The 22,234-nt window shown below is 38.1% G+C and overlaps 1 protein-coding gene across 21 annotated transcripts in view; it reads right to left on the bottom strand.

The window, feature by feature from the left end:
- Positions 1-22,234, bottom strand: part of ZNF385B (zinc finger protein 385B) — a 167,109-nt gene that overhangs the window by 109,318 nt on the left and 35,557 nt on the right. The window contains exons 1-2 of one of the 21 annotated variants that reach the window (XM_028479685.2): positions 6,763-6,848; positions 6,152-6,382 (exon numbers count right to left, since the gene is read on the bottom strand). The exons of 19 other annotated variants lie outside the window; for them this stretch is intronic. Coding sequence is in view for 1 of the 2 variants with exons in the window: in XM_028479672.2 (XP_028335473.1) it covers positions 6,763-6,826 (64 nt within the window). In the remaining variant the exon portion in view is untranslated. Of the gene's footprint in view, positions 1-6,151; positions 6,383-6,762; positions 7,219-22,234 lie in introns of those variants that run through there. One more of the 21 variants, XM_028479672.2, reaches the window with a different exon arrangement.

Consider the following 22,234-nt stretch of genomic DNA (forward strand, 5'->3'; position numbering starts at 1 on the left):
GGCCATGGCTCACGGGCCCAGGCTCACGGGCCCAGCCGTTCCACGGCATGTGGAATCTTCCCAGACCGGGACACGAACCTGTATCCCCTGCATCGGCAGGCGGACTCTCAACCACTGCGCCACCAGGGAAGCCCCACAATATATGTATTTTGACAAAGGACTTGAATCTAGAATAAAGAACTCCTACAGATCAGTAAGACAAAGACAACACAGTAGGAAAACGGGGCAAAAGACTTGAATGGACACTTCACAAAAGTAGATACTAAAATGGCCTGTAAACATATGAAAAAGCACCTAACTTCATTAGTCATTAGGGATATGCATTAACCTACAAGATATTGCTACATACCCACAAGCATGGTTACAATGAAGAAAGACAGAGATTACCAAGTGCTGACAAGGATATGGAGCAACCAGAGCTCTTATCTGAAGTGTAAATTGTATAACTACGTTGAAAAATGATTTAGCAATGTTTACTAAAACTGACTATACACTTACTCTATGACTCAGCAATTCTACTTCCAAGTATATAGCTAACAAAAATGATCTGTATGAGAAAGTTCATAGCAATACTATATATAATAGCCCCAAATTGAAAACTGGCCAATTAACTAATCAACAATAGAAAGAACAATTCTGGTATCTTCACACAACCTGACATTCACGTAATGGAATATAGCAATAAGAAAAAATGGTATATGGTGACATGAAACCACGAATAAACCTTGTAATGTCGAGAAAAATAACTAAAATAAAGGAACATACATCAACATGCTGTATGATACCATTTATTTAAAGTACACAATCAGGCAAAACTAATCTATGCCGTTAGTTAGGATTATGGCGATTTTTGTAGGAAGGGTAGGATGAGGTTAGGGTGCAGTGACTGGAAGGGAGCATGAAAGGGACTTCTAGGATATTGGAAATGTTCTTTTATTAGATCTTAGTGCTAGTTTCACAGGTGTGTATGTTTGTATACATTCATTCAGCTGTACATTTATGTGTACTTTTCTGTATGTTACATTTCAATAGAAATTTTAAAAAAGTGATATATTCAATGTTATTAACTTTAGTAAACTACTTTGACACATAAGAGGCAAAATTCCTCAACAAGAAGAACATCTTGAAATACTCTCAAGTTTGTGTAATTTTAAGATCAATATGTTTTCTTAAGTTCTTTTTTCTACTGCCAGCTTGGTTTTGCTCAAAATGATTTGTGAGAAAATACAAGTTCCCTTTAATGCTGATATTTCCTTGCTGCATTTCATAAGTGGCTAGAGGAGACTGATGTAGAATCCAGGGATGCCAAAGAGAAAAAAGTATATCTAGAACTCTGCGTCTGTAAAATCTTAACAATTGGCAGTTTTGTGCCTGAATCTCCCTTGGGACAGTTCAGGGTTCCCTCCAAAGTGCTCCAACAGCAGCAGCATTCTGGCAGAATGTTGACTTTAAAAATAAATTCTTCTGAGTACCACCCTGAAGTTTATAAGCAATAATGAAGTGCTGCATCAAAAACAGCAGTGAAGCCACATCATGATTTAAGCCGCAATGTCCTTTGGGTTAGTGGTAATATGCCAGCTTTTACACAAATTGATGAATCCTTCACTAAGATGCAATGAATGACTTTTTGGATGTATAGCAATAGAATACATATGGCCCAGTGGTGGTTCATTTATATCTGAATATTTTGTCCATGCACTGTTTCTTATATTTAAATGTTGAAAAAATGGGTAAGATTTACTTACTATAGAGTACAAAATACAGTTTGATTAAACATGTGACATACTTCATTAGCTGCAATCCTTTTTTAAAGCAGCATTGAAAAATCTGAGAATTTCAGAATTTAAGTAAAGAAGATAATTGGTTCACAAAAAAGTCTTAAGAACCAATTGTCTTCTTTAAGCTGAATTTAAATAAGTTTTTCTCTGTTACAGTTTTCTTCACTTGTAACCCAATATTATTAAGCATTCCCGTGAAAAGAAGGAAACTCAAAGAAGAGAAAACAGAGTTCTGACAAATGCTTTGTCAAGTTTTTTGAAATAGTTTTTAATACACCTAACTTATCAAAAGGGAATGTCATGTGCTTAGTTCCTAAATTACTAAGTCTTTAGAGAAGCCAAAATTATCTCCAGACAGGGCTTTACTAAAATTGTCTGAGGTCGAGACTGGATTGGGAGGTCAGGAGCCTGACGAAATTTTCTGGCAAAAAGACTAGGGAGATGGTCCTGAGCTACATTTGCCCAGTGGCTCCTGTCTATGGCGTCAAGATGCTTTCTTGAAATCTGACGCCTCTTTTGGTTTCAGAGGAACTCTTTGCTCTCCCTTTACAGCATGCTAGGGACATAATGGCAGTATGACTTATTTTAGAAACCTTCCTAAAACTACAGACTTTCCTAGGAAAGAGAACTATGTTTCTCAAACTGCTGAATATTTCTAGAGGAACTATAGTTCATAAAATTTTAGCAGTAAACATAATTTAGGAATCCACCCTTCATCTTATATGAGAAAAATGGGATTAGGAGAACTTAATCCAGCATGGTACCTGACTGATGGTAGGAATCAAATTTAGAGCTCATTGCCCAGAGAAACTATTTCAAATACTTGTCTGTACAATCAAAGATGTACAAGAATCATACACTGAAGTCTTTATCTTTAAAAATTTAAGTAGATTAGTATTTAGTCTGTTTTCTTTTTGTATATAGACTGAAATTTAGAAGTACTTATTTTTAAATGAGATTTTAATTTTAATGGTTTTATTAATATGAATACTGGAAGAAATTAAATGAAAGAGAAAATCTAATGTGGCCAAGAGCCAACATTCTTTCCCTTTTAAAGAGCAGCAGCAGATTGATTACAACACCTAATTTTAAATAATTATTTTAGTATTCCCAATGGGGAAAAAAAGAGAGAACCAAAATTCATTCAAACTATGCTTTTAACCATACAATATAACAAATTCAAATAGCTTCACAGGAGGAGGTACACACATTTCTGTTGGTGGCTTTTATACCAAAGTTCTATCAGAAGTGCAACAAAAATGCTATCTGAAAAGACACATTTTTCCAAGCAATGGCAACTGACTTTCTACTGGAACAGATCAAAGAAGCAGGGCCTTAAGGGGACAGCTCACAGGAAGGGCCAGACTGCGGGGGCTGCATACAACAACTCAGGAGGTCAGCACACCCAGCTGCTGCTATAAATTCTAGCTCCGGGACACCAAATGTTTTGCCTCCTAGTTTCAGAGAATTTCAGTTTTGCACTCAGTGTCTAGGCTGTTTACGTTTAAGAACCAAAGATGGGGAAAGAAAAGAAGAATACTGGTTTACTTAACGGTCCTTTTAAAAAGATATTTTTCTCGCAGAAACTCCCCCAATTTAAAGAAACAAAGTTAATATTTGCTCTGCCAGTGTTCTCTACTCCCACCTTGGTAGAGAAAAGAGGTTTCCTTAGCTTAAATATTAACCAGACATTTCAAGGCTATTCAAAAGCTGTTGCCCATGTCAAAAATTTTTTTTTTTAAAAAGTAATAGGCTCCTAGAAAACACAAAATGGGAATAAAGAGAAGAGTAAAAACTGTGTTAAAATCCTTTTCCCTTTTTGCATGCATATCTCATGACCACCATAATTATAATGCACCATAGAGAATTCAGAAAAAATCCTAGTGGAGTATTATAATGATTACACAGTGACTGTCATAGATGAGGCCACTCTTGGACCTCTATCAGCCAAGAAGCCATTTTTATCCAGGAGCAGTAGAGATGGCTCCCACCTGGCAGCCAGGGCTGCTGTGCAAGCAGCATGAAAGCCACCATTCCATCCCTGTGGAAACCTGGTATGGGGTGACGAATCTGGCCATGCGAGGGATAGGATGAGCAGAAATTGTGGGTAATGGGGAGACAGTGGGGTTAGAATGGGGAAAAGGATGAGGCGGATTTGGAGAGGAAAGGAAGAGTGGTGTAAGTTTGGCTGAATTTTGCCAAGTGGACTAGAATTGGCACCAATGCCTTATTTGGAATTTCCTAACATCTCACTCCTAAAATGATTTTCTTCTTTTTCATCTTCAACTGTTTGGCAGAAATCTGTACAGAATGAAGTAGACCAGAGCAAAAACTGTATCAGTAGGAACCACCTAATTAAGCAGGGCATCTAAGTCCTTCAAACAAAGGAGCTGGGCAACTGGGAGACACCCTTATCCTGAGAAACACGGAGAATCTTGTGACCCGGGGATGCTTGCACTCCAAAGGGTCTTTAGTGGGTATTAAACAGGATGGCCAATCCCTGACCTGGTTTCTTAGAACTCTGCCACTGTCCTGACATCCTAGAAATGGATGCTACTTGCTTCAGTCATGCAGGCAGCTTCTGGGGCACTAGTGATATGCAAAACAGCATCAGATAAGGCCCTCTGGTGAATGCCCAAGGATTTTCTTCATTGGAAGTGATTCATCATAAATGATTGTGCCTGTCCCTGTGTATCATGTTTATTCTTGTACCTTTATAATGTTTTTATTCTTTGGCATTTCTTTTTGGCTTCCCAAATGACTCTCATTCCCCCTGTGAACACCAAAAGTCAAAGACATAATGATTTTTTAATAAGGAGCCGCATGGAAAGTAGAGAATTTAATCACAGCACTCATCATTTTCCTTTTCAATGATTTGCTTTCTAAGGCAACAAAGGAATGGAAATATTTTCTTTTAGAAGAACATTTGTTTTCACTCTTGGTCTCTTCCGAACTTCAAACAGCCTTTTAAGCTCCCTTTGCTTTAAAGGAAACAAATGGAAAGCAAACATTCATAAAAGTGGACCTGGTGCTCAATGCATTTAATATGACAAAGTGTGTTGAAATTTCAGTTAAAGAAAATGCAAAAAGAATCCAAAGTTCTCAGATTGCACAATCTCTATTTTCAAACTCTGATTGACTGTGTCTCTTTTTTTCTCTAACACCCACTTCCTCTCTCGCTCTCTTATCCCACTCTGTGTCCCTAGTCTCCCGCATCCCACCTGTTTCTCTTTTCTGCCTCTCTCATTTCTCTTAGCTCTCTGATGTCTCTGGCATTTTCTGTCTCTGTCTCTGTATGTGTATGTGCCTGTCTGTCTCTCTCATCTCTTCGTCTCTGTCTCTCACCACAAGACTGCTGGGGAACTAGAAAGCACTCTTAAAATTTGTCATTTGCCTTGTTTTGCAGCTATATTGTATTAATTTCATTTTCAATATTTGCTTCTATAAATCAGAAGATTAATAGCAAGATTTTGCTAATATCAGGATGAGTTTGTCCCCATAACAAGATAAAACAATTAAATGAAGGCCGTATCTCCAGTTATGTCTCAAGCCGTCAGGTCAGTTGCAACAACTGAGGATTGTTTCACATGTGCTTACATGATAGTGTCTGCCACCCGCATGACAGAATGGGGCAAGTTAAGAACTTAAATTCACCATAGAATTTAATGGTATATTTTTATAGAAATTCATCATCAGTGTCCTGGGTTATACAAATACTATAACTTTTCCTTGAGGAGCAAAAGGTGATTTTATGTATGTTAAGTAGACTTCAAAACTGTTACATGGCTTACGATCATCCGATGTTTTGCTGATGAAGAAACGATGCTCAGGGATAAATAATTCCATGACAAAGCAAATATACCAAATGAAGCCAATTATGGACCCGGGGGCTAGAAAAAAATTTCTTCCAAAATCAGGTACTAGCCTAGTAGGGATAACGACACTGAGCAATAGCGTCTGCTAAGAGGTCCCACAATACAGGGTCTCTAGGACCTTGGAAAAATTAACGCACATTGGCCTTAATTTACTCATTTTTTTCAAGAGTCTACTGAACCCTGAGTGTTTACACCCCTAATCCACAAATGAGGTAGAATAAAAGAAGCTGATGCTTCTTCAGTATTTCCCAAACCACCTGAAATCTCACTGGGGACAATGAGATAAAAACATCTACTGCCAAGAGTTTCTAAGTTTCTAACAGTAATATTTATTCACGTTTAAAAATGGCAAAATCGAAAGAAGAAGGATTTTTTAGGTGGGGAGAACTGAAGTGATAATATTAAAATAAAAATAATTTCACAAATATCTATTGTATACATACAAAATACATCTATCCTCATGACAGACAATACTCCCTCTTGAGGAGCTAAACTTACCTGGTTTCCAGAGAGATTTCTATGCCCAAAGATCTAAATAAACATGAAACCATTGAGTTTTGATTTGAACTAGATGGAACATTAAAAGCTTGAAATGTGCCTATCATAAAAATCATGTGACGAGCATAAATCACCCATGTCACTCAATTTTATTACAGGCTACCAGCCACTGTTCTGTCACTCTGAATGTGAATTCTTGAGCATGTACGATCATCCGCTTAAATATACTTCCTGAAGAGAATAGAAAAGAGAGAGAGCGTTCTAACATACTTGGGTTAAACATAAATCTTATTTTTGCCTAGTAAAACTGTGAGACAAACATCAAAAGAAAAAGGAACTGTAGTTCATAAAGACAAAGGAAATGTGGGAAGTCTGTCACATCTTTATTATACTTAGCAAAGTGACCCAGTACTACAATTTAAATAAAAACAAGTTAGAAAAACCAAGATGATCTTGGGCAAGGGAGTCACGAAATTAGCAAAATTCTATTTGCTCTAACACAGATACTTTTTCCCTTTTCTAAAATTGACTTTAACTGTTTTACATTTTTGTCGTATACTTAATGAAAGCGTTCCCTGCGGTGTAAAAGCTGATCGGCCAGCAATGCTTACCTTGGTTTTTAAGATTACAATCCACGTTCACTTCTGCATTCGAACACTGTACGAGGCAGTACATTGAGAGATAAATAATTCCATCATTTCAACCTGGTGCTCCTGTGAAATGTGGTGCTAGGAAACAGCCGACAGGCAGTGCGTCTGAACAAATCGTGCGTCTGAACAAATCATACGTTCTGTAATTGCCGCTTAGCTCTAATTACTACTGAGGATAGCGTTTGCAACTTGATTCCAGGGAGAGGGCAGACTACCTTCTGACGACACTGAACCAAATATATCCTAAAAGACTGACAAGTTACTTTCTTTCATGTAATTTTTCTGAGTATTTCCCAGCTACTCAGTAACTACCACTTTCCCACGGTAAAAATGAAATCAAATAATCTGACACCCACCTCTACTTTCCAACAAAGCAATTTAATTCTCTCAGAATATGTACTTATTATAACAGTTTGGAATTTTTAGTATCACTCAGACTTAAGGGGATTGTTTTTTTCTTTTCTAGGTGGGCAACTAAATCTTTATTTTGGAATTGGTTTTTATTTAAAAAAGGAATATGTTCTCAAAATGTGAACTTTATTTATATTCTGCTAGTCCCAAGTAATTTATTTGCATACCATTAGACCTAGAGAATTTGTTTTCTTTTCTGTGGAGTTTTAGGTTTTAAATAAAGATTCACAACATGTAATTCAAAAAGACTGAAGCAGATAATTTGATGTTGATAACATTAATAGGGATGTTTATGCATTTCAACACAAAAATCTAATTTCAGTTATATGGGAGAATTACCATGGTGAAATTAGCAGTTATGTAGGCTTGGAACTAAAATGATACACTTATTCCTATACCTAACTAATTTCACTCTCCATCTAGTGGCCTCTGTCCATATGATCAGAATAAGGCTTCTGATATATCCAGGTTACATAGTGTGGCTATGACCAAATGGTTGTTTTGCTTCTTCTAAGCTGATTGCCACTGATACTGTTGCATTAGCTTAGTGGGCATTTGACTGAATGAAACTTAAAATGACTGATTTTTGCAAATGTTGGGAAGGATTTTGCACTTTGGTTGTGCAACTTTTAGCATATTTGTCAACCATGGCCAACACCTTAGTGATGATGTACAGAACAAATTACACCCACCCAAATGCAGAGATTTGGTATATCTACTTAAGTCAGATTTGCACCGTAACTATCAGGGACAGGTAAACCTAGGGGAATAATTAGATGTGGCAATCAAAATGGTAATTATAAAACCAGCTCTTAGAAAAGGCACATATCTCTAGGCCTCAGTTGTTATGAATAATAACAACATAGGACTCTAAATGGAACACAGTATGGGAGGTCTATACTTATTTTCCCCCAAATAATAATTGTGCACTTCTTGCTCATGTAATACTTAGTTCTTCATGACTAAAATAAAATTATAGTCACTGCCGTGGTTTTCACTTTATTTTTTATTTTATTTAAAAAAATCTATACCTACGATAGACCTCTCCAAAGAAAACTCTTTGCTCAGTGGGGATTATGTTGATGCTTCCTTTGAAGTATTTTTCTTTCACAGAGCTAGGCAAAATATTCCATTCTTTTTTGCTTGCACTTAAATCATGCCTGATTCCTGGAGTATTTTTCTAGGACATTTCCAGGTCTGGCACAGTAGTTTATCGTAAAGCTCCCAAATCCTTGATTTGTGCCTCTCATAGGTCCTTAATAAAGGCTTATTAGCAGAGGAGTGGCATCTGAGTGGTGATCTAAAGGACTGGAAGAGTCTGGATGAATCTGAAGGAGGTTCCAGGCATCCCTCACCCGGCTAACTATCACATGTGCCCTTGAGTTAATGCAGCCCCACCAATTCCAAGATCTTAGTCCATCAGTCACCATCTTTAGTCACTCCATTCTTAAGGAAAATAAAGAAGACTTTCCTCATTCCTATTTGCCTCTTAGTCTACCAACTACTCTCTTTTCCCTTAACTTTCAATTCCTTTTAGAGCAGCCTACTCTTCCTTTTTCACTTTTTTTTTCTTTTTTTACTATCCCTTCACTTCATAAATCCTATGATTTGGCTTCTGATTTCTCCAGCCTAATAAAAGTATGACTTTGAAGTCCTTTATCAGTCTTCCTTGACCCCTGTACCATTGGTAAAATATGATCCCATATCTGAAACACCTCTTTTCTAAGCTCAACTTTTGTTATTTCCAACCAGCTGCTGGACCCTTCACACCTGTATCCCATTGGCACCTCAACTTCAACTTGTACAAAATTAAACTAGTCATTCCAGCCCCCTGCTACCTCCCCAAGAGATGTTCCTCCTTTGGTGGTCTTTATTTCACTGCCTGGCACCATGAGTCTTCCAGGCACCACAGACTCCAACACTTGAAGCTGTATTTGACTTTTCCCTCTTACCTGATCCTGAATCAAGTTAGTTACCTTTATGACCTCTCTCACCTCCTTCCCCTTTTTATACCCATTACCCATTACCTCCATTTAGGTTCTCATTAGCTGTTCACTAGCATAATCCTTTAACCATTGTATTCCCACCGTAGTCAACTGAATTCTTAAGAAGGATAGCTCAAATCAATCATTTTTCTATTCAAATGTCTTCCACGGCTCCCCTTAGTGAGTTATGGGCTCTGAAATCCAATACACCTGTTCAAAACCCTACTCTGCTACTTACCAGCTGGGCAACATTAAAGGAATTAATTGACTTGCTAAGCCCCAGTTTTCTCAGCTGACAAGTAGGAATAAAACAGTACTCATATCTCATGAGGAGACCAGAAGGAACTAATCCATGTAAATTCTTAAAGTGCAAAGAACATAGAAGGACTTAGTGAATAATAAGCATTATTATTATCATCACCAAAGACTTTCACGGAATACAATTCCAACACCTCAGTTCAGCATTCATCACTATCCTCAAACTTAACTGTAAACCATTTCCTTACACTTTCTAAGATATGTTAAACTGAATTATTCTTCAAGGGCAAAAACCAAGTCTTAGTTTTTTTTCTGTCCCTGGCTCCTTAGGCAGTACCTTACACCTAGTAATTGCTCCAGAAATGTTCACTGCATGAAGCACTGACCTGTTCTGGTACATACACACTTTCTTAGTTCTATCACTTTGTTTACACTGTCATGTTTCCAAGGATGCCCTTCTTTGACTGTCCCCTTTCAAATTCTCTCCATTTTCAAGTGGCATTTAAAATGCTATCTCTTCCAGGAAGTCTTCCCACTTCCATCAGAAGAAAGCATCTTGCTCTCCTCTGAATCTGCAATATATTTCATTTATACCTCCCTAATGGTACTTAAGACATTCTATTGTATATGTGTCTTCTTCCCCAAGGAGCTGTAAGCTCTTCTGGGTTAGAGACCAGAATTGATTTATTGCTGTTTGCCTTGTTCCTTGCCCAGAGAAGCACTCAATAAATGTGTTGAATGAATGAATGAGGTAAAGGGAACATCTATCAATGCATTCTCATTATAAGAACTGTGCTGCTGTATACCATCTGATTAAAGGTTTTCTTTCCCATTGATAATTATGATGGTCTTCAAAGAGTAAATGGATTATGAGAATTACAGAAACAAGCTTAAGAGGATTCCTAATAATTGGGGTGTGTTCCTAACCTTGGGTTTAAAGTTAGTATTCTAGAATTCAGAAGCATTTTTCCTAGAAACAAAGTTATAAATGGTCACTGGATTCTTGGGATAGTCCTCAAAAGCTTAATTAACCCACAGATGTGTTAGACAGAACATTACACTAGCAACAGCGCTTCAATGCCAACATTATTATAAGGAGTCTTGAAAAGGAGTCAATATCCTGTGCATGTTTATGAAGATGCTCAGTCTTCCTTGCAAAACAGAAAACCATGAATTTTGTTTTCTTCTTTATATTTTAAGACACACTTAGAAAGCTATAACCAAAAGCCAATTTTCTTGTGTATTCAAATGATTACCTTTCATTGCCAGCATGAACGTGATCTGGTTAAAGAAACAATTTATAATTGTCAATTATGAAGTGTAAATTTAGAAAACGGAAGTTCTCTGTAAAGCTGTCTATATGTTTGAATTTTTAGAAATCAGAACTTATTTTCTTTTTTACTTAGAATTCTAAATTTCAGCTTCTTTGTCTTCATTTTGCATAATTAACTGTGGCCCCTGATACTCTAGCTTCAGTTCCTTTTCTGTATCCCCTGACAAATACATAATGACCTGTTAACAAACTTTTAATTACATTCATTAGGGGAATCCTTTATTTTAAATTAACTCTTGAGTGAGTAAATAATCCCTTTCTAATGGAAAAATGATTGGCTTTCCAATTATCTGAATTGCAACTTTAGATTTTCACAAATTTACTTATTTAAAGTAGGCAAGCCTATACACAAGAAGTTATCTATGAAAAAGACACATTTTCACTATTCTTTTTTGCAACCGCCAGCACTAAGCTAGACATTACTGGGGTCCCTGGTCCTTAAGAAGCTGACCATCTATTTGGAGAACAAAAATAGTGTATCTGAAATAATTAGAGACAAATGCAAAGACACATAAAATTTAGTGTGAATTACAGGCACTGTACGAGAAGTAGTACAGAAGAGAATATAACTTCCACAAGGGCAGGGATCTTTGTTTTGTTCACTAATGTGTCCTAAGCACCTGGAGCTGATTATGAGCTCAAAAAACAACTGTGGTACCAAAAGGAGAGACAAACGGGGGCTAGAATGGCTGGAGACAGTTTCATTGTGAAGACAGGACATTAGTAAGACCTGAAAATACAGTTGTCCCTTGGTATCTGTCAGGGATTGGTTCCAGAACCCCTGCGTTGATACCAAAACCCATGGGTGCTCAAATCCCCTTTATAAAATGGTGTAGTACTCTCATATAACATATGCACATCCTCCTGTAAACTTCGAATCAACTCTAGATTACCTATAATACCTAATACAATGTAAATTCTATGTAAATAGTTGCCAGCTCACAACAAATTCAAGTTTTGCTTTTGGGAACTTTCAGGAATTTTGTTTTTAGAATATTTTTGAGCAGTGGTTGGTTGAGTCCGCAGATGGGGAACCCGGGGATATGGAGAGCTGACTGCATGTGATTCCATGGTTCCTCCTTTCACTCACCATCTACATCCAATTAACAAGTCCTGTTGTTTCTACCTCCAGCATATATTGCCAATCTTTCTGCTTCTCTGTATGTCACTGCCCCACTCTAGTCCAGGCCATCAATATCTATCTAGACTACAGCAAATGGCTCTGAACAGATCTTTCTGAGACAACTTAGGCACCCCATACTTGGTTCTCCACACGACACTAAAGCAAAATATTTAAAAATACAAATCTTATCATGTTACTCTAGCACATAATCGTTTCCCGCTGCACTCTGAATAAAATCAAACACCTCACCATGGCCTACAGTTAATACACGATTAAGACCCTGCTTGCTTCCAAAACCTCAACTTATATCACCTCTCCTTACTGCCCCCCTCCAAGATCTAAGCTTCTGTTCCCTTTCCAAAACATGTCAAATTCATACTCATCTCAAGGCTTTTGCCTTTGCTGTTGTCTCAGTGTGGAATTCTCTTCCCCCAATTCAGTTGTGTCTCAGCGCAGTAGAGATACCATTGAGGACTTCAGCAAGGCCTTCCTTCTATTACATTGTTCTGTTTTATTCACTCCATCCACTTATGTCTCTAAAATTATCTCATCTTATTTGTGTACTGGTTCATTGTCTCTCACTAGAATATAATCTCTATGAGAACAACTATATTCTAGATGCTCTATTCCCAGCTTCTAGAACAGTGCCAGGCCTGTGGCAGGCATTCAATACATATCTTAAATGAATGAATGACTACACTTCTCCAGCCTTTTCAAGTATTCAATATGAAGACACTTTTTAAGCACCAAATGGTTTGAAGGACTCCTCACATATTATTACCACACTTTTTCCTTAGTATTCATTGAGTGTATATGCATAGTATTATATGCAATACTATTATGAAGCCAGTAACCTTTAAAATAAAGGGACAGGCATACATCAGAGATATTGCAGGTTCAGTTCCAGACTACCACAATAAAGCAAATATCTCAATAAAGCGAATTTTTTGGTTTCCCAACGCATATAAAAGTTGTGTTTATACTATACTGTAGTCTATTATGTGTGCAATAGAGGTATGTCTAAAAAAATGTATATACCTTAATTAAAAATACTTTATTCCAAAACAATGCTAACCATCACCTGGGCCTTTCAATGAGTCACAGTAGTAACATCAAAGATCACTGATCACAGATCATCATAACAGATATAATAATAGTGAAAAAGTTTGAAATACTGTGAGAAGTACCAAAATGTGACACAGAGACACGAAGTAAGCAAATGCTGTTGGAAAAACGGCATCAACACAAACCTTCAATTTGTGAAAGACGCAATATCTGTGAAGCACAATAAAGCCAAGTGTAATAAAACGAGGTCTGCCTGTATTTCATTATACAGTAGGGCTGACATGCATTTGGCAAGAATACATTGGGTATGTGTGAGACATGGTATTTATTCAATCTACCAAATATTTGGTGCATGTTTCCATTTATTGGTACACAAGGATCCTCAGTCCACAGATACTAGGGGACCCACTGATTGCTATGCGCACTTGCTATAAGAGAGAAGAATGGTAGCCGTCCTAGTTACAGCTTTCTCAAGACAGAGATAAGAATAAACTTGGTGTAAAGCCTTATCCTAAATTAAGGAGAAGCTAACTTATTTTTTGACCCCTCTAACACTTAAAGTACAATTTATTGGTCATATTTACACTTTTGTATAACAATGGCTAACACAGATAACACATTATATGCAACACTGTTTTAAGCACATTATGCATATATTAATTCACCCGATCTTCAAATTAACTCAGTAAGGGAGGAACTTACTATTATCTATATTTTCTAGATGAGAAAACAAGACATACAAAGTTTAAGTGTGTTGCTCAAGGTCACAAAGCAGATAAGCAGCACAGCTGGGACTCAAACCCACATAGTCTGGCTCTAGAGTTGACACTTAAACCACTACGCTATGCTGCCTCGCTGATATAAGAAGAAGGTACCTCTTTTACACTAGAGGAAAATCTCTTGCGCCATACATAGCATATAAGAAAAATTACATATCAGATGTCAGCTACTTGTAAATATGCATGCTTCACTCCCGAACATTTTCAAGTGTAGTTGTTTTTTCTCATTACTGCCAAATAAAGGTCTGAAATGCTTAGCAGCAAGTGATTTCATGAAGCAGTTCTATATCATGTGGGAAATTATAAGGAAAATCTAAATCAAATACCACAACTCACTGTGCCTCTAATATCACTGAGAAAACAGCATGATTTTCTAGGACACATTGTGAAGTCTGAGGTGATAAGATAGCATATCTTAAAATGACTTGAAACCAAAAATGGATTTGTGAGTGTTATTTCCAACTTACCAAGAATGCTCTAATTTGACAGGTTAGAACATGAGGATACAGACCTCACCTTGATATATAAAGTCTGTAAGTGTGCAAACCTCAGTGATTTCTGCATAGTACTGGATCAGGCTGTTTATGAAGAAAGTTCAATATTAGCTTATAGGACCAAGACAGGATTCCAATCAGACTCAGATTGTTTTGTCCTTCATATACGGCCTTTCATTTATTCTGCCACCCATTCCCTCTGTTTTAAAGAGATTAATTAGCTATCTTGTGAAATGTGAATGAATCAAGGAGTTGAGTCTACTGAGCACAGCATATGTTTTGCAACATGACCCTTATGTAATAAATCTCTTGGAGAGCAGCTCTTCTTTTCCAAATGGGGCCTGTCTTCACTTTTCTCATGTGAGACTTGGCAAGTGGGACATTCTGAGTCTGACAGGCCGCTTCTCTGCTCCTCAGCTGACAACTCTTTTACACAGATGTCAGCTGAAACCTTTACTGGGGCATGCAGGGGATCAGAACTTTCGAGTCAGGGCCAGCCGAGAGAATGCCACATCCCTCACCTTTCCGTGGACCCTAGCCCTTCTCAACAGCACCCCTGCAAGTCAGCCCAGCTCCAATGAGCCAGCACAGAACACAGGAGAGGGAAGAATTGGCTGTCAACATGAAGCTGGCTTAGGGAGTTCCCTTGTAAGAAGTTCACTAAGGAAGAGAAATCTGCATTTTTGTGATCTTTTCTTTCACAAGATTTGGGAGCTTGGAAAGAGATGTGAAGGAATTTAGGGCCTTTTTTCATGGCATAGTAGTAGCTTTAGAGTCAGACCCCAGTTCAAATTTTGTTTCTGCTATTTACTAGCGATGTGACTTCGGAGAATTGCTTATTATCTGAACCTCAGTTTTCTCATCAGAAATAATAACCTGTCTTGTTTAGATTTGGAAAGGGAAGAACTGCTTAGCACAGTGTCTGCCATGGAGGAGGCCTTCAATAAATGTTAGTTCTCTGTTTCTCTCATCCTGGAAAGGGCCAGGTGTTTCGAGGTCCAATTTCAAAAATGCCTCCAATGTCCTTGGCATATTCCATTTTCACTGGCTTTGTTCTTGTTTTGGCTTTATGCCAGGGATTCTTAACTTAGGATCCATGGACCACCCCCTCTCCAAAAATTATATGCAAATATTTGCAACCATGCTCCTTTCTGGGAGAATGGAATCAGATTTAATCAATTCTCAAAGGAGTCTGTGATTCAAAGAGATTCAAAATCTCTGCATATGTCCCTGAAAAGTTGCAGGCAAACTGAATGTCTTTTGTAAATCAAACTTAATTTTTAATGTACTAGAAGAGCCAGTGAATAAAGGAACTCTACAATGAATCACAAGTACTTGCTTCATAAACTACATTTAATCCAGAGTTTTTCAGTTTTTACAAAAGAGTCACATTTTCAATATCAGGTTTGCTTGAAATAGAATATATAGTGATATTATATGCATAGTAGATAACTTCTGTTAACAATTTACAATGTAGCCTGGGGGTCAACTTCTGGTTTAATGTAAACTTAAAAAGAAGGAACTCCAAAAAGTCCCTGATCTTAACTGGACAGAAATTTAGTTATCCTCTGCTCCAAAGACATCATTTTTTGGATGAAGAAATTGAGGTTCTGAGAGGTTACATGACTTGCCCAAGGTCATCTCAATAGTTACAGACAGTAAGGAATAACAGCTGTAAAAATGACAGTGATTATGATGATGATGACAGCACTGTGATCTATTGAGCATTTACTTGATCTAAGCCTTTAAAGACTTTTAACCTCATGTACTTTCACTACAATCCTAGGGGAAGATTTTATTACCTCTACTCAGCAGGTGAAGCATTCTGCCCAGGGCTCCACAGCCAGTAAATGGACAACTCAGGATTCAAACCAACTCACAACTCAGAACCCTTTTTCAGCTTGAAAGACTATGCTCTTAGGTACTAAACTGCTTCCCAGAATACAACAGAACAGAGAGTCACATGGTCTTGCATAAACAGAACAGAGAGTCACATGGTCTTGTATCTACAACCTTTAAGGTATGTTTATATATTTCAATGGGGCTTTAAAAATACAATATTAGACAGTCCTTGCCCATGCTACACCCTCACGGATAGACACTAGGAGTATGTGTACTAAAATAAATCCAGATCATCTCATGCTTGCAATGTCAGCCTCAGACACAACCCTCTCTGGCCATGCTTCTCCCTAGTCTGCAGGGCAAGGAGATCAGCCCACATGGAGTCTATGCTCTTCCACTGCCCCTTCTAGGCCACATTCTGGGCACCTGGGATTCCATATTCCACACTCGAATGGCCCTGGAGCCACTTCCTGACGTAGACAACACCTGTGTGGGCCCTAGGAGTGGCCTCTGGATGGCTGTTTTCAGGAAACGTAGATGGAGCTTGGCCATGGGGACAGTGGTGTCAACACTCCAGAGCCACTTTGTGCATCCTTCTTCTGGCACAGAACTTTGACATGTCTTGGAATTCTAAAATAATACCTGGTCTTCTCAGACTTTCATGAATATATATTTGTAAAGGTAGGAGGATAAAATATACTTCATTTAGCAGTTTAGTGGCTTGATTTTTAACTTTATAACAGTTAGATATATGTGGGCCTCAATGTGTATTATTGTCTGAGGCCTCACAAATGGTAGGACAGGGCAAGCTTGCCTGCTTCTCTCCTCTTCAGTGCTGCTCTCTCTCAGCTTTCCTGGTCCTTCTATCCCCTTGGTATGACGCCATACCTGCTTTCCTTCCTATTTTCCCTGATCTATCTTTACTGGTGATCTGGGATGAAATCCACCTACCTGAACATCATCTGGTATTTAATAATGGCTGACTATAAGCCACACACTGTGCTAGGTGCTATGGATATATCCGTAAACAAGAAACCCTCAGCCCTGCCCCCAGGGAGCTAACTGCCATGTGAAGGGTCCACTTGAATACACAGGCATTTAAAACACAGAGTGATAAGTGTGACCATGGGAGTAATACTGAGAATGCTGAGGGAACATAAGTTTTTCATAGGTGTCCAGTAAGGCTTCCTGAAAAAAGGAAGGTCTAAACTGAAAACCTGAAGAATAAGATTTACCTAGGCAAAAGGGAATGAGGAAGGAGAAGAGGAAGAGCTGATTCCACGTTTGTTTGAAGTAAAGAGAACTGCACATAAGACCAGGCCTGGAGCCAGGGCAAGCACGGTACATTGAACTGAAAGTATTTCAGTATTGACTAAAATATGTCTCCAGGGTGAGAAATGTTTCTGGAAAGGTAAACTGAGACCAGACCGATGCAGGTCTCATGGATCATGTTAATGCGTTCAGACCTGACCTAAAGGTGGTGGAGAGTCAAAGGCAGATTCTAAAAAGGGCATGGCATGAGGAGACTCACGTGTAAGGAACATCAGTGGCTGGAGAATGGATTATGTGTATGTTCAAGAGATGCTGCTGGGGAAGGGGAGGAGGGGCAGAGGTGGATGGAGCTAAGACGTCCAAGTAGGTGGCTTTATAGTAATCCAGGGGAGAGACAATTCTGGCATGAACTGAGGGTTAGGCTGTAGTGAGAAAGGACAGATGAAAGAGGTAGAATCAATAGAACGTGGTAACTGATTTGATACGGGGCTGACACCCAAAGGATTAAAGCAATGGGTAAATGGAGGAATCAATCACAGGGAAGGAACACAGAGGGATGGGTGAACCCAAAGGGAAATTTGCTTTCTGGGCTTTGACCTCAGCACCCCTCAGAGTCAGGGCTCTTGTTTTTTATCTTTCAATACCACACACTGAGACTGTGTGCCCAGGGTCTAAGTGCTAGGCTCTGGTGGCCTCCGCCTCCCACTCTGCACCGCTTCTTCTCCACCACCAGGAGGAAGGGTAGACAAACGACAGCCATGAAAAAGGGAATTCTTGAATGAGGCTCTCATTTATAATTCATCTAAGATAATCATTTGTTTAAAGTACACGGCCATCATAAAAGTTACCAGAACAATTCAGTAAATGACAATGTGTCTGAATTTCCAGAATTATATTTGATTTGGGGTTGTCTTAAATATTACAGCAGCGATTGAGATTTAGTCAATATTTCAACGTTTTGCTCTCAAGCAGTGATGTTAACTTAGTAAGTGTTTATCCTTAATTATATTTGATTTGGGGTTGTCTTAAATATTACAGCAACGATTGAGATTTAGTCAATATTTCAACGTTTTGCTCTCAAGCAGTGATGTTAACTTAGTGTTTATCCTTCAAAGACAAAGAAAGTTAGAGAATGGCTAATTCATATACTTCCCTAAAATACCTGCTCAGAGTTTACACATGCAATTTATAGCATATCTATATCAGAAATTAATCCTTATCATATATCGAAGTTATAGTCTTTTCTCAATCTCCAAGATTTTTACATGGGCTATCAATATGAAAAGGAAAATTTTAAGTAATAGCACTCAGTTTCAGAAAAAAAAAATACAAGTTTTATTTTTTATTTTGTAAGGCTAAACATCAACTGATATGCCAACAATCCTTTGTGAAGGTAGTGGCTACCAGGAAAAAATAAGAACAAAAACAAACAAACAAAAGCTCCTAAAGGATGGGTTCAGTTCTTTTTTTTTTTTTTTTTTTTTTTTTTTGCGGTACGCGGGCCTCTCACTGCTGTGGCCTCTCCCGTTGTGGAGCACAGGCTCCGGACGCGCAGGCTCAGCGGCCATGGCTCACTGGCCCAGGCGCTCCGCGGCATGTGGGATCTTCCCGGACAGGGGCAAGAACCTGCGTCCCCTGCATCGGCAGGCGGACTCTCAACCACTGCGCCACCAGGGAAGCCCGGGTTCAGTTCTTGAAAACAAACTTTCTAAAAGTAAATTATATCAGTTTGCTCAATATTGATGAATATTAGTCTTCATTATTCATTAGCCATATCATATGCAGTATAGTTAGGTCTTTTTAAAAAATCTAAAATTTAGGTTAAAAGCCAAATTTAAGAAAGTTAGTTTTGAACTTTTTAACAATTGTGTGAAGTTTTGAAGTTAAAAAAATAGGAATCAATACTATGTAAGGAAAAAAAGAGAAACAAATGAGAAAGCTTTCAAGGGCTCCATCAATATTTTAAACAAGCTTGGAGGAAAATCTCAAGTTGTTGTGTCAGCAATGCCAAGGTTATTCAGATCTAATGCCTATGTGGTTTTGGATAAAAATTTTAATTTCTTTATGTTTCAGTTTCTTTGAACATAAAAGAAATAGAATCAAAACAAACTCGCCAAAATGCCATAGAAAATAAGGTTTATAATGAAGCTTGACATTCACTTGATAAAAAGTATAGCATTATTATTAGATCCATCTTACTTACCTTTTACACAGACCTGTATCCTTATGAACCAAAAGGAATGATTTTTAAAATCACCTCTTTACTGTAATGATCTTAAAGATTGATAACAAAAGTCTCCCCAGGATAAATGGGCAAATACAAATGAACAAAATGAGGGTACTTTAATAGCAGTACTACCCCTGCCTAGATTAAGGGATTTGAATCCTACACATAAACCTCAATTTACAGTGGGGGGAACATAGCTACACCACAATCTATTCAGGGAAAAACAGAACCGCACCTTTTTGTGGATAAAATACAGACCAAAACTGATACAAATTGGACACACAGCACTGCCCTTGTTCAGAACACGGTACAATAAAAGGAACTTTTCTGTTTATCCTTCTCAAAATTGTTAGGAGTTCTCTTAGTGCAAACAACAAAGCAGAAAGTCCATGGAAGCAGAATCTAAACTATTTCTATTTGGCTCTGAGCAAGGTATTTATCTGTTTCATCTTGCACAAGGAGCAGAGTGGACTGAAAAATATCCCCGAGTAAACAACAGTAAAATCTGCTGGGTAACCATGAAAATACAAACCACCGAAACACTTGCATTATAGTCACATTAATTATCGCTACTTATAGGAAAAGACCATTAAAAGCCGCAAAACCTATAAACAAACTAGATGGAAGCGATGCTAAAAGGAGCTAATCTAAAGCCATGCTTGCACACAGAGGAAATTACATCTTCACATGGCATAAATCATTAACATTTATATGCACAGATACAATGAACTATGGTCTTCTCTTATGGTTCCGAAGAGTTGGGTAAGGATGGAGGACTGAGTGGGAGGCAGGTTGATAGGAGAGAAAGGGGTTTTGCCCAAGGAGCTCTTTGCTTCACTAGCTCTCTCCTTCCTTCCTTCTTAAACTTCTCTACAGCCCTGCCTTCTGAGATACGTCTCTCCTGCCCTCCTCTGGCCTCTCTGATCAAGTTGCTCTGTCTCTGGGGCCTGCTCTTCCTCTTCTGGTTCTGTGGATGTGGATGTTTGGGCTCCACCATTGGTGTTTTGCTGGTGGCCCTCTACACCCCCTCCCTGGGTCATTCCTGCCACTCAGGGCACTGTCTCTGCCAACAGCTGCTACTCAGAGCCCGGCCTCCACCCCAAGTCTCAGTTCTGTATATCCAGATACCCGCTGGCTATTGCCAACTGGATGTCCCATAACCATCTCTAGAACCAAACTTATTGGGGCTGAGAGATATTACTCTGAAATGGGAGAGGATGAAGTTACTCATCCTAAAGGAATATCCTGAGATAATAAAAGACCTGTTTAGAAGAGGAAGAGAGCCAGTGCCAAAGAGTAAGAAAAGAAAAACATTAATATTTCTTATAAACCTTCACTGAACAAGCATTATATACTTTCACAATACTTTTAACCATCTGAATACAAATTAAGCTTAACAGTATTTGAACTTTAAGTTCAAATGAAGGATGGCCCTTTGTTCTGTTGAGTTTGTTTCACTCCTCACCAAATGTTAAAACCAGATTGAGAAACAGAAGTAGAAATGCTGGTTATTTGGAATTCTCCTTGGCCTCCAAGCACTGCTCCTTTTCTATGCAAAGTGGAAAAGCTTTCAAAGGCCACTTGTCTGGGAGTGAGGCTCCAATGTCGCAGCTGATTCCGCCCCCATCTTCAATGCATAAAGCTAGACCCAGGGGAAGAATGCCAACAAAAAAAACACACAAAAAAAAAACAAAAAAAAAAAAAGGAGGAAAGAATTAACATATTTCTCTCCCTACCAGAATATCTGTGTGAAAAATAAGTAGTAATTAGTTATGTCAAAATGCTTGGTGTCAAAAAAAAAAAAAAAAAAATGCTTGGTGTCATTAAAATAAAAAAGAATTTTTTTAAAGAAATGAAATTGGGTCATTTGTAGAGATGTGGATGAACCTGGAGAGTGTCATACAGAGTGAAGTAAGTCAGAAAGAGAAAAACAAATATCCTATAATAACGCATATATGTGGAATCTAGAAAAATGGTATAGATGATCTTATAATTACAAAGCAGAAATAGAGACACAGATGTAGAGAACAAATGTATGGATACCAAGGGGGAAAGGGGTATGGTGGGAGGAACTGGGAGACTGGGATTGACACATATACATTATTGACACTATGTATAAAATAGACAACTGATGGGAACATACTGTATAGCACAGGGAACTCTACCTAATGCACTGTGGTAACCTAAATGGGAGGGAGTCCAAAAGGGAGGGCATATCTGTATGTGTAAGGCTGACTCATTTTGTTGTGCAGTGGAGGCTAACACAACATTGTAAAGCAACCATACTCCAAGAAAAAGTAATAAAAAAATAATAAAAATTAAAAAAAATAGAGAACTTTTTTTAAAGGCAAGGTGTTCATGTTTTTAGATTATATTTTCCACCTAATGCTAATGTAATGCCCCCAGGGTGTTTAAAAATTTTGAAGTGCTACATGATTTTCATTGAAAATCTATAAGAATTTCATCGTGGGTTCATTTTTAAAGTAAAAGTTGAAACAATTTGAATTATGATACGTTTGCAGAAAACACTTGAACTTGATTGTTCCCCTAGACAACTCCTCTCCTTGTATTCTTCAAGTTAAGCGATGGCAACTCTACCATAACACTTGCCTCCTAGCTCTCCTTTTCTTCTCATAGTCACACA

Source organism: Physeter macrocephalus, chromosome 2 (assembly GCF_002837175.3).
Source record: "Physeter macrocephalus isolate SW-GA chromosome 2, ASM283717v5, whole genome shotgun sequence".
NCBI lineage: Eukaryota > Metazoa > Chordata > Mammalia > Artiodactyla > Physeteridae > Physeter > Physeter macrocephalus.